Consider the following 13,556-nt stretch of genomic DNA (forward strand, 5'->3'; position numbering starts at 1 on the left):
TAGAAATTAAGAAAAAGTAATCCTGCTACCCCAAGGAAGTGTCATAGTGTTAACAGATGAGGAAAAACAGAACTCCCTTATTGTTTTAATACAATATGTGTTTTAAAAATTGAAACTGTAAAAAGAAATTAAAGTCCAGAGCAAGTAAAGAAGTATAAGAGTTTATGTAGGGCGTGGCTAGGTGGTGTAGTGGATAAAGCCCTGGAGTCAGGAGTACCTGGGTTTTCAAATCCAGTCTCAGACACTTAATAATTACCTAGCTGTGTGGCCTTGGGCAAGCCACTTAACCCCATTTGCCTCACAAAAACCTAAAAAATAAAAAAAAGAGAGTTTATGTAGGTCCTTGTATGAATAGATAGAAGAATAGACTAGGAGTCCTATGGCACAAAATTTCAATCTATCTTCCAGAAGTGTTTTATTATGATCTCTAGGATCTTAGCAAGAGCTTGAACCTTTATGAGGCTCAGTATTCTCATTCATGAAATGGATGACTTCTAAAGTTCTTTTCAGTTTTAGGTCTTTCATCTCTTAATCCTCATTAAAGTCAGATTTCAGGTCTCCAAAAATTATGCAGAAAGGAGATGGGATTAAGAGGAGTGAGAGAAAGAAACATTCAAAATGGGAAAGGAAAAAGAAAACAGTATGCATAATGGTAAATGATGTCTTTAGGGAAAAAAAAACAACTAAATAGGACAGCTAAGTGGTTAAATAGAGCAACAGCCCTGAATTCGATTCCCACATCATATATCTGATACTTACTAGTTGTATGACCTTGTACAAGGTCTCTGCATTCCCCAAAAAAGGACTAAAATGTAGATTCTGGAAAATATAGACCAATGAATTTTATGTTAAAGCTAGGAATTATTCTAGAATAGATTGATTGCCAAAAAGATTAATTTTTCAGCTCAGAAAGGAGAGTCAACATGAATTTTGAAAGAAGGGGAAAGATTTCCAAAGTAATCCAATTTCTTTTTCTTTTCCTTCCTATAATAAGTGTTTTAGTAGATTTTTTAGTTTGTTAAGAGACAAAGCATACCTTGATTTTTCAAAGTTTTTCATTAAGGCCCATATATCTTTATGAATATCCATAATGTTTATCAGTGTGGGGAACCTTTATGGTGGAAACAGCTTCCACAAAGGAATATTGTGCTCTAAGCAGTTGCCTAAGGGCCATGGAGGATAAGCTACAGACTCAGGGCCATAAGCCTAAGAAGCATCAGATAAGGTTTGAACCCAAGACTTGGACTTCCCAGGCCAGGATGGTCTCTTCATTATGCCATACTGTTTTGCTAGATTGTTTTGTGTTGTATGAAATGGAAAAAAATATGATCTGCACAATAAGTGAATTCATTGGAACAAATATACACAAAGAATGTGGATTAATGGATTTATAGAGGCATATCTTCCATTCAACATTTTTTGTTTCCTTTTTCATGAAAACAGAGTAATAGTCTTACCATTTTCAATTCAACACTTCCACATTCAATTAATATTTATTTAGAAGTGAAATAGAAAGGGTACCTAATAGTAGAGAGGAAAGAAATGATTCAGACTTATTTCTATATCTTATAATTGTGATCTGAATTTACCAAGGATTTTTATGGAATAAAGTCAGGAACTATTTTTTAATCATTTGCTTACATAAGGATTGACTAGGGAAGTATTTAGTAAAAAATTATGTTCACTAAATTATTTTATAAGCATAGTACCTGGCAAAAATAGGTGCTCAATAAATATTTATTGCCTAACTGATTGATTACATCTTCAGGCACAGCAGGGTCTAAGGCTACAAATATCAAGAATGAAACAATACCTATTTCTACTTTCACAAGGAATGTACAAGACAGCTGTGCGTTCAGATGACTTTGAAATCAATGAGAACCAACAGTGTAACTGGCTTAACTACCAATAAAATAAATGCAATTTTAGATTGTATAGAATTATAGTGCCTAAATCTGGTGAAGCTAAAAAATGTAAAACAAAACGCTGTGTTCTAGAACAGCATTAAAAATATATTGATCAACTTAATTGTCAGAAGAAAAATAATTAGTTTTTGAAATATTCTTGTTCTTCCTCCTCTCCCCTCCCTCAAAAGTCACAAAAAGTTCACTTAAATGAGTTGAAAAATAAAGACATGATAGAAGTCTTCAAATATTTGAAGGAATGTCTCTCCAAAGAGGTCTTAGACATTCTGTGAATAGAATGGATGAAGATTATAGGGTTGTCTATTTCTTATCAGTGAAGGAAGTTTTTTTACAACTATCTTATAAATGGAGCTGATAATCTCATGTGGTATTGAAATAATGCCTAGGTGAAGGGGAGGTTGACCCTTGATTGGAGTGAGAATACTTAAACTTAGATTTATAAATTACTATATTATAATAAATTAGTTATTTGAACTACAAGCTTCTTCATTTATAAAGCTTTGTACCAATGCTTCCTACACAAAATGATATTGAGACTCAAATGAGACAATAGTTATAAAAAGCATATTTTAATGTTTCAAAGTATTTTAGGGGTGGCTAGGTGGCGCAGTGAATAGAGCACTGGCCCTGGAGTCAGTAGTACCTGAGTTCAAATCCGACCTCACACACTTAATAATTACATAGCTGTGTGGCCTTGGGCAAGCCACTTAACCCCATTTGCCTTGCAAAAACTAAAAAAAATGTATTTCAACATATAGTATTATGATTATTATTATATCCCAAATATAATGGTCTCTCAGAGTTATTTTCAAGATGGGGCAGATTAGAATAAATAATATTAAAGGTTTCTTTAAGATTTTTTGATTACATATTATGAAATAATATAAAATAACCATTACCACTAACCATTTAATTTCAAGTGTTGATGCAATTTCTGAATGAGTTAAAAAGTGAATAACCTAAAATATTTTCCACAGATGAACTTCTTTTTTAATTATCTGCATCTTCTCCCTTTCTATGTGACCTATATTTTGAGCCACTTTTTTTGTACAAATGAAACTCATTTATTTCTGATTGACCCAAAAGATTCAGTTGGATCCATGTTTTTTGTTCCCTATCATCTTCAAGAGCCAAAGATAGAGCTAGACACACACACACACACACAGACAGAAAGCAGACAGTGACATAGAGAAAGAAACAGAGAGATAGAGAGATAGAGAGGAGACAGAGATAAACAGAGACAAAGAAAAAGACAAAGACAGAAGAAGAGACAGAGAGACAGAGAGACAGAGACAGAGATAGAGAAAGAGAAAGAGAGACAGAGAGACAGAGAGATAAATATATAGGATAGAGAAACCACTTAGTGGTCACTTTAGAGACCAAAGAATTGAACATTTTTGATTTTGCAGACAATAAAATTGAAGATCAGAAAGTCTGATTTGCCTAAGATCATTTGTGTATGTGAATGGCAGTCATCAAATGAAAGATTAAATGAATTGAAAAAAAAACCAAGAAGATACGATAGATTTCTGCATCTATTTGAAGGAATATCCTTATAAAGAATCTTAATACTTATCCACTAGATAGAAACAAGAAGAATTGGTGAAAATGATAGGAAAATAAATTTCTTCTCAATGAAGGAAATTTGTTGAGACTTATATAATAATTGAACAGAACTTCTAAATTAATTAATTTGTTTTGATTAAATTCAATTAATTTTATTTTAATTACATTTAATTAAAATTTTAATTTTAATTTTATTTCTTTCCAATTACATGTAAGAATAATTTTCAACATTTATTTTCTGTTACATTTTGAGTTCCCCATGTTTCTACTTTCCTCCTTTTTCTCACCCCCCCTTCCTATGAGAGTGAGTAATTTGATACAGGTTATGCATGAACAATTATGTTAAGCATATTTCTATGTGAATCTTAAGAGCTTGAAGAGACCTTAAAATCATTTACTTCATTTTCAGTCCCAAAATGAATTTCCTCTGTTGTATGTGTTTGCGCTAGAGGAAGAATTTTCTCCACAGAAATTCCCTACACCAATGAAATCATTAAGTCCAATATAAAATCAAATCAAAACAAAGCAAGACAAAACATTTTGTTAAACAACCCTCATTTATTTCATATATAATTTTTATTGTGATTTTTTCTAATAAAATCTAGTAAAATATCTTCAATTATTAAAAATACAAGAGACAAAATGCATACTATACAGAATACTTTTAAAAAAAACTAATTTTAAATTGCCTAGAAGAATTCCTGTCTATAATTATAACTTGAAATAATACAAACTGGAAAACATAATTTATCATGCAAATTCTATTCTAATCTCTCTTGCTCATCTGGGGATGAGGATAACAGGAAGAAAAACAATGGAAAAGGAAGAAGAAAACTGTAGAATTTAGCAATAAAGGCACTTATTTATCTCTTTGCTTATCTAATTCCATTTCAATAAATTCCACTTCAGTAAAATGTACCAAAAGACTATATGTTTATTGCTTACTGTGTCTAGAACATTCTGAGAGTGTCAAGGGAGATAAAAGTTAGGATGAACACCTGATAGGGTAATAGCATGAAGATGTAAGCACATTAAAAATTATCAACAATTATATGATAATATAAAATATTCAAAAACTATTATATACAATAAAGGATAATTAAAATGGGAAGATATTACACAGAAAGCTATACTCAAATCCTTTGATAGAAGTGTTGTCTCAATCCAATTTCTGTTTTATTAGGAAAGTTTATTAGGATAAATAAGGCACAGTGGAGCTTTCCAAATGGCACTGCTGACTATCAGAAATGACAAATATGTTTTAAAATCAATCTTGGGAAGAAAACACATAAATAAAACTTATGTTCTTTTTCACGTTGGACTGAAATAACCATGAAGAACAAGTGTGCTACCTAGAAGATTTGTTAGTGCTGGTCAGCTTTAGAAAGCAAACACTGATTCAAAAAAATCTTTATTCTCCACTAATAGCACAATAGATTCTTCCACAGATAGTGCTTTGTGGGGAGGTCCAGAGCACCAAATCAGCAATTTTAAAATTGCTTCCATCTCTAAGGTGAGCATTGTAAATGCTATATGCCATAAGGTGGCTCTGAACAGAAATTGAAGTCAAAAGTCATGTGGGAAAGTAAAAAATAAAATGGACAAAAGTTTAAATCTATGGAGCTCTTTGCTTTCATATTGGATCATATTTTATTCACCCCACCATTGCCTCAGAGGCCATGTAGTAATGCAGGGTCACCTTCCCTTTGCTTGAGACACTGTTACTAAGGATAGAAAAGTTGGTAAATAGAAAGATATGAGTGGGATGGAAGTAAAATTCAAATTTGAATACTGAGAATATTCAAATATAGGTTGCATGATGCTCTCTGACTTATATAAGAGAAGAGATCAAACTAACTGACTTTTAAGGTCTTTTTAAGAACCATAAGAGTGTGATTATATGATACCAAATGCTTTCAAATAACTAAAACCATTAAGTATTTTAGAATGTTCATATATAGTTGAAACTCAGATTTCATCTTCATATCTGAAGAGCAAATTACCCTTTTACAAAGAAAATCTGTGCTCTTTCTACAACTTATAGTATTATAGAATACCTTAGGCTTTGAGAAATTGCATAATTTATTCAGAGTCAAAAAGCCAGTATTTGGGACACACCTGAAACAGGTCTTTTTGACTCTGAAAAAGATTTTATCCTCTGTAAATATTGTCCTTGTTTCTTCATTTAAATCTATAAATGGATTGGTTGTTGTCCTTTATTCTTGAAGAGGGCCAAAACAATATCACTATGTCAGAGTGAAGTTACAGTGTGTCCAACTGTGATTGATCAGACCAATATGAACTTGGAATGCTCTACCACAGGTTGGGAACAAATAGACCATATGAACATTTGATGAGAAGTTCTCTAAATTTATTCATCTTGTGTTTCTATTGAGCTCCCACAATTCTGTTTCGCTCATAGAGCACAGCACCTTTTCTTATGAGGACACATCGTGCTGGGAAGTCCTGTGCCAGGGTCTTCCATGTCATGCAATCAATTTTAAAGTTCTTAAGAGAAACCTTGAGGGTGTCCATATATTGCATTTTTTTGTGAATGCTTGCCCTGTGTTCTCCATAACATAGCATTTTTGGTTATATGGATCAATAGATAGTAGATGAAAAAGTAAGACAGATAATCACTCATCTAGTGACAAGATAATATAATTATTTTTCCAAACCTAAGTCATTTCTGAATCCAAGTACTTAAATCAAAAATTCTTATGGTTTTTACAACACAGTAAGGTTACGTGACTTGCCCATGGTCACACAGCTAAGTAATTATTAAGTGTCTGAGGCTGGATATGAACTCAGGTCCTCCTGACTCCAGGGCCAGTATTCTATACCCTGTGCCACTTAGCCCCCAAAATTATCCTTAATACTTATTTCATGCATTTACAAAAATCTCAACTCATTGCAGCACTTTGACTATATTAATGTAATCTTACTAGTGATTTTTAAGACAAATCGAATATAGCCATCAGTGAGAAAATTATATATTTGACTTTAATATATTTGTGTATATTATTTGTATATAGGTATATATGAACACATATATAATGTTGTACATATATATTTATAGATATATGCATATGTATATATTGCATCATGTAAAAACAAACAAAAAACAAGCCAAGGGAGAAAATAAATTTCATAAAAGTTAATCATTCATGGCAACAATCTCCCTCTATTTTCTGTAATTAAAATCAATTTTAATATTAGTAAATATCCCAAGTGTCTTTTTATTCTTACACTGAAGAATTAATAGACTCAGAAGTTGGTTGATGCTGGTATATGCTTACCTGTCTTTGTGTTTGTGTGTGTGTGTGTGTGTGTGTGTGTGTGTGTGTATGTATCTTTCAAATAGATGGTATAAAAATTTATTGAGCACCTACTAAATTCCAAGTGTTGTCTGATGTACCTTTGCACAGAGCTTTTGAACAAAGCTCTGTTCCTGATTTCAAGGACTTTCAATCTGAGTCACATATTTTTAGAATAGTTATAAACATTAATTTAGCTTTGGTGCTCTAAATGAGAAATGTTTATACAATTATAAACTAGTGGACATCCGACTGGAGGGACTAAATCATAGCTATCTTCACATTTTCCTGTGAATGAAATCAGAAAACAAAAGGAATTTACAGCTAATCTGGTTCTCCTCAGAAAGGAACATAAAAGAATTGAATTGGCAGAGCTGGTTTTAATTATAAATTGAAAGGCAACAGGAAATATATAATAGGCTTTGGTAAGGTTCTTTTGTATTATGCAGGGGAAATGTTTACAAAAAGAGCACCAGAAAATAATTATCTTATGGACAAATGTGCATATACACATAATACATATATAAATGCACACATACACACACAAATATATACACGTAATACAGCACATGTATAATGCACATAGTATAAGCCAGCTGCCCTAGTTACATGTATCATTTACTTTTTTGTGAATATTTTGTGCCCCTATAAAACATAAATTTCTCAAGAATAAGAAACAATTCATTTTTATCTTTGTGTCTCTAGCATCTGGGAAACCATGTTTGCTATATTATGGAGACCTAATAACTGTTTGAAGAAATGAATTGGATTGAACATATTTAAAAAATAGACATGATAATTAGATGTGAGATTTTTGAATCATCTATAAGATTTTATAACATGTCTTATTCTTTGTCTCTGAGTTTTCCTACAATTTTTACCATCTTCTCTATGCCCACCTAATATGTCATTTAGATGGTTTTGTTTGTAATTTTCCTAGAATTTCCCTATGTCTTCATCATCTATAACAGGTACTATAGTACTTGAAACCTCAAGATGTATTCAGGATAACAAAAATCACAGTGTTATTAACTCCCATTATCTAGACTTCTTTTAATATTTTGCGACAGATTAGCATTTTTGTTAATCAATAGCACAATATCGGTTCATTTAAAACTTATGTTCACTTGAAACTTGCCAGACAATTTCATTTAAACTGTGAGTATGGGTCTTCTTCTTCTTGCTGTTGTTCAATCATGTCCAACTTTTTTGTGACCTGATTTGGGAGTTTTCTTGAGAAATATACTGGAGCAGTTTGACATTCCCTTCTGTGGGAATACCATTAAATGATTTGCTCAGAATCACACAGCTAGTAAGTTTCTGAAGCTAGATTCGAGCACAGGAAGATGACTATTCCTGACCTCAAGCCCACCACTCTCCAATTTTCTATATCAAGTAACTCAATATGGATTTATTTTAGGTTTTTGCAAGGCAAACGGGGTTAAGTGGCTTGCCCAAGGCCACACAGCTAGGTAATTATTAAATGTCTGAGACTGGATTTGAACCCAGGTAATCCTGACTCCAGGTCTGGTGCTTTATCCACTGCACCCATTAGCTGCCCCTCCATATAGATTTGTAAGTAATTTATATAGCAGCAAAGACTAAATCCATCATAATGGAAGAGATCTCAGAGGAAAATGATATACAGAAAGCTGATAAAGGGTTTGGATTAATTCTTGAGGAATATTCACTTTTAGGAATTAGTAGTAATAATTGGAATCAGAGCATGAAGGTAGGATTTCCCTGAAACTCCTTCCCCCCAAGATTCCAAAAGCTGTCAAATTATAACTCTAACATTTAGAGGGGGAAAACCCACAGAAAATACAATTTCCTAGTCCAAGACAACTTACTAGTTCCTCAGGAAAGGTGTGTTTCACTGGACCGGGGGTTGGAAAAAAGTTACAGTCACAGAGCAGCCCAGGGATCGCTAGGAACAGCTTGAAAGGGTGGTAGGAGAACTCTACTGCACCAGAGTGTGGGAGCACCAGACTCAGAATAGTCCTGTAGTGAGAACCTACAGTGGGAATCAGGGAAAGCAGTCTGTACCACCAGATCAAAGCCCACAGACAGTAATGGCATAGGGGAAGAGTGCAGAAATCTCTCTGCTATCCCCAGAGCAGGACTCTGTTGTCTGATCACACTCAGATACAGGTTGCAGGTTAGGCTTCCAAACTAAGATAGCCAGGTGGGCATCCTCCTCACAGCTCCAGGGCAGAGGGGAGCACCTGTGGCCATCTACATATCAAAGCACAGCCAAGAGAGCATAAGACCTTGAAGGAATATAGGTCTCAATGGGGTGTCCCAAAAAAACCCAAAGCCTTGGAAGTGCGGTAAATTAGTCTTAGGCTGAGGAAATGAGCAAACAAAAGAAAACAAAGAATCTGACCATAGAAAATTACTTTGGTCCCATGGAAGATTCAGAAGATGACAAAATTGAAGTTTCTGTATCCAAAGCCTCTAAGAGAAATAGAAAATGTGCTCAGGCTATGGATGAACTCAAAAAAGACTTTGAAAAGCAATTAAGGGAGGTGGAGGAAAAGTTGGGAAGAGAAATGAGAGTGATTCAGATAAATCATGAAAATCAAATCAACAGCTTGGTGAAAGAAATACAAAATAAATACTGAAGAAAATGATGGTATGTTAAAAAAAACAATTTAGGTCAAATGGAAAAAAAACAAAACAAAAGGTAAACAAGGAGAAGAATGCCTTAAAAAGCAGAACTGGCCAACTGGAAAAGTAGATACAAAAGCTCTCTGAAAAAAATAACTCCTTCAAATGCAGAATGAAACTGAAGGAATCTGATGATGTTGCGAGAAATCAGGAAGAAATAATACTATACCAAAAAGCCAAAAATTAGAAGAAATTGTGAAATATCTCACTGGAAAACCAACTAACCTTGAAAATAGATTCAGGAGAAATAAATTAAAAATTATTGAGCTACCTGAAAGTTATAACCAGGAAAAAAAGCTTAGAATTCATTTTTCAAGAAATAATACAGCAAAATTGCCCTGAGATGCTAGAAGCAGAGGGAGGCAAATAGAAACTGAGGGAATTCACCAGTGACCTCCTGAAAGAGGTCCCAAAAGAAAAACTTCCAGGAATATTTACAGCCAAATCCCCAAACTCACAAGTCAAAGAGAAAATACTAAAAGCTGACAGAAACAAGCAATTCAACTACTGTGGCTCTAGAGTCAGAATTATACAGGATCTGACAGCATATACATTAAGGGCTTGTGGGAACTGGAATATGATAGTCCAGAAGGCAAAAGACCTTGATTTACAACTAAAAATCAACTACCCATCAAAGCTGAACATTCTCTTTCTGGGGAAAAGCTGGAATTTCAAGGAATATTTGGAATCCACAAAGTATATGGGGGAGGAACTTCAGAACATAGAGAATTATAAAAGTGTAAATATATTATTAATAATAATAAAAGGGAAGAACAATTCAAGATGGTAGCAAGAATATTCTGTATATTTGAAAGGTAAGCAAGGAGTAAGATAAGACTACTGAATTCAATGATTTAAAGGATACTTTTCAAAGAGAAATTTCAATATTATGTAGGTGAGATGCCAGCTTTCAGACAGCTAAGGAAATGAACATAGCATGTATAAATCAATCATTCTAGAAGGGTCCAAAAGGGTCAAGACAATTTTTTTCTTTAGGATAAAAGAGCCTATAAAAAAGAAACTCAACAGTTTCACATTTTGAAAGATGGTAAAATTGTTCCATAAGGTTTCTGAGCAAATATATGAGGACATACCCATTCCCAGACATAATGCATAAGTTATGCAGAGCATATATGGTTCTATAGAGTGAACATAATTGAGCATTCAAAAAATAGTAGCAACTGTATAGTAAACTGCTTAACAACTCAGGCAGCTGCATGGAAAACGTTTTTATTACTGAACAAATGATTTCAATTTAGAGCAGAAGGGACCATGCTCCCTTTGGTAGGAAGACATATTATTCTTTAGCTTGGCAAGACAGACTTTGCTAATTGCATTAGAACATACATAATTTAATAAATGTGGTTGGACTCATATTTTAGCAGATGAAATGCTTTACTATGTTGATCTTAAAAGCTTCATATTATTTTCAAACTGTGACTCTATCTTGTCTGGAAAGATTGCTAAAATAGAATTTAACAATGAATTACATATTCTGTATCTCATCCCTATATTTTTATGTTTTACTTTATTTCAGTAATCCGCTTAAAGCTTTGAACACAATGAAACTGACTTAATCTTGAAAGTATACTTAAGAATACCAATTAGAAGAGTATCATACTGTCTGATCATAAGTAATTTATCGGTAGAAAAACTAAATATTCTATAATACTAGTCAATCATAAAGCTGTTCTAAATCAGATTTCCTGTACGGTTTAGTGTGAATTTCTCTAAAGAGATTTCTAATGTTAATCCTAGCTGGGAAATGAAAAGTTCTTAAATATATCATAAAGAAATTTTAATAAATTATAATAAAAAGAGGTAATAATAATAATAATAGTATAGTTTATATAAGACGTGCAGTCATGTAAGAAGCACATAATACACAATGAAAAGATGGGACCAAATTCAATTAACATTATTTACTGAAGATTAAAACTATAGTCCACTGGAGAAGGAAATGGCAAGTGACTTCAGTATCTCTGCCAAGAAAACTCCATAGAAAATAATGGTGTAATATGGTCCATGGGGTCATGAAGAGCCAAACAAAACTTATTGACTGGACAAGCATACATACAATCAAACCTTAAATCTAACATGGAAAACAGAATAAGATACTAATAAATTTTTCGACACCTGAAATGAACACACTACATGTGCATGTATGAAGGAGGATATATATATATATATATGTAAATATGTATATGCATGCACAATACATATATACACATGTATATACATATATTTACATATATATAATATTTATATATATATATATATATATATATATATATATATATATATATATATATATATATATATATATATAAATACCAGACAGGATTAACATTATAAATCTCTTTAGAGAAATTCACACTAAACCGTACAGGAAATCTGATTTAGAACAGCTTTATGATTGACTAGTATTATAGAATAGTTAGTTTTTCTACCGATAAATTACTTATGATCAGACAGCATGATACTCTTCTAATTGGATTCTTAAATATACTTTCAAGATTATTTCAGTTCAATTGTATCCAATCCATTAAGCAGATTACTGAAATAAATTAAAACATAAAAAATATAGGGATGATGTATCAGAATGCATTGTACTGATACAACTCATTTATGACTATATATACATATAACATATATTTAATTCTATTTATCTATGTATCTAAAACATGTAACATGTAACATAACATACCTAATTTATACACTTATAACACATAATCTAGTATTTGTTAAAGGTAGAATTTGGACCCAGTCTTTTCCAATGTCAGAATTCTAGCCACTTTGACTTGTTGCCTTTGGACATATTATATGATACATTAGATAACAATACTAGTTTATTCAATAAATCGTAGACCATTTCACATCTTCAATTATATGATTCCTCTATTATGCAAATATAAAGTAAGATTTTCTTACCATTGTGTAGCTATGGGCCACCTTCATGAGTTCAATACACCCCTGAGCATCGGCAAATGCTCGAATCCCTAAACAGTTTGATGGATGTAAAAGCTTCATGAGAAAATGACAGCACACTTCTACCACTTGAGGAAGTTGAAGAAGACAAGCAGCAGCAAGAAGATTTTCAATAGTGTCTTCCTTTAATTCCAGGCAACCTGAAAGTAAGAAAACGACTTATGAAATTTTCTTTGTCTCTGTCTCTGTCTCTGTCTCTGTCTCTGTCTCTGTCTCTGTCTCTGTCTCTGTCTCTGTCTCTCTCACACACACACACACACACACACACACACACACACACACACGTTTTCTTTTATTTTTACTTTTGCAAGGCAATGGGGTTAACTGACTTGTCCAAGGTCACACAGCTAGGTAATTATTAAGAGTCTGAGGCCGCATTTGAATTCAGGTCCTGCTGACTCCAGGGCCAGTGTTGTACCCACTGTGCCACCTAGCTGTCCTCACGTATATAATTTCTAAGTGAAATTTCATTCCTTAATGTAATCCTGGAAATCAATGTTTGAGTTGATCAATGAAAATGAATATATAAAACCAAATGGAGTTGATCATTTATTATAAGAATAATAGCTAAATATATATATATATATATATATATACATATATACATATATACATATACACACACACACACACATATATATATATATGTACATATATATATATATATATATATATATATATAGACAGTCTAATTGATTTTATTTTATTTGAATTCAAAGTTTGGGAGAGCTTTCCACTGAGAAGTCAGAATGTCCCCTCTTCCTAGGACTGTGATCTCCAATTATTTTAACTTAATAATTTCCTTTCAAAAATCTCACTTTCCACACTATGATTCATATCACCAGTATATCAAAATAACTCACATAGTTTTGTTATAGTAAATCCCTTATCAATCAACAATTACTTGAAATTCTAAAACTCTGGTACCACTGTTGTTAATAGATTGACTCCTAAGTATTGCAAACATAGAAGTTCAATAGAACCAGGTACTGGATGTAAGCAGATTACTGAAATAAATTAAAACATAAAAAATATAGGGATGATGTATCAGAATGCATTGTACTGATACAACTGATACATCTATTGTTGA

At 32.6% G+C, this 13,556-nt stretch overlaps 1 protein-coding gene across 1 annotated transcript in view; it reads right to left on the reverse strand.

The window, feature by feature from the left end:
* KLHL1 (kelch like family member 1) overlaps positions 1-13,556 on the reverse strand; it is a 529,576-nt gene that overhangs the window by 336,798 nt on the left and 179,222 nt on the right. Inside the window, exon 4 of the mRNA XM_074192758.1 lies at positions 12,410-12,606. Coding sequence (XP_074048859.1) covers positions 12,410-12,606 — 197 coding nt within the window. The remainder of the gene's footprint in view (positions 1-12,409; positions 12,607-13,556) is intronic.

This window comes from Macrotis lagotis, chromosome 6, assembly GCF_037893015.1.
Source record: "Macrotis lagotis isolate mMagLag1 chromosome 6, bilby.v1.9.chrom.fasta, whole genome shotgun sequence".
Taxonomy (NCBI): Eukaryota; Metazoa; Chordata; class Mammalia; order Peramelemorphia; family Peramelidae; genus Macrotis; species Macrotis lagotis.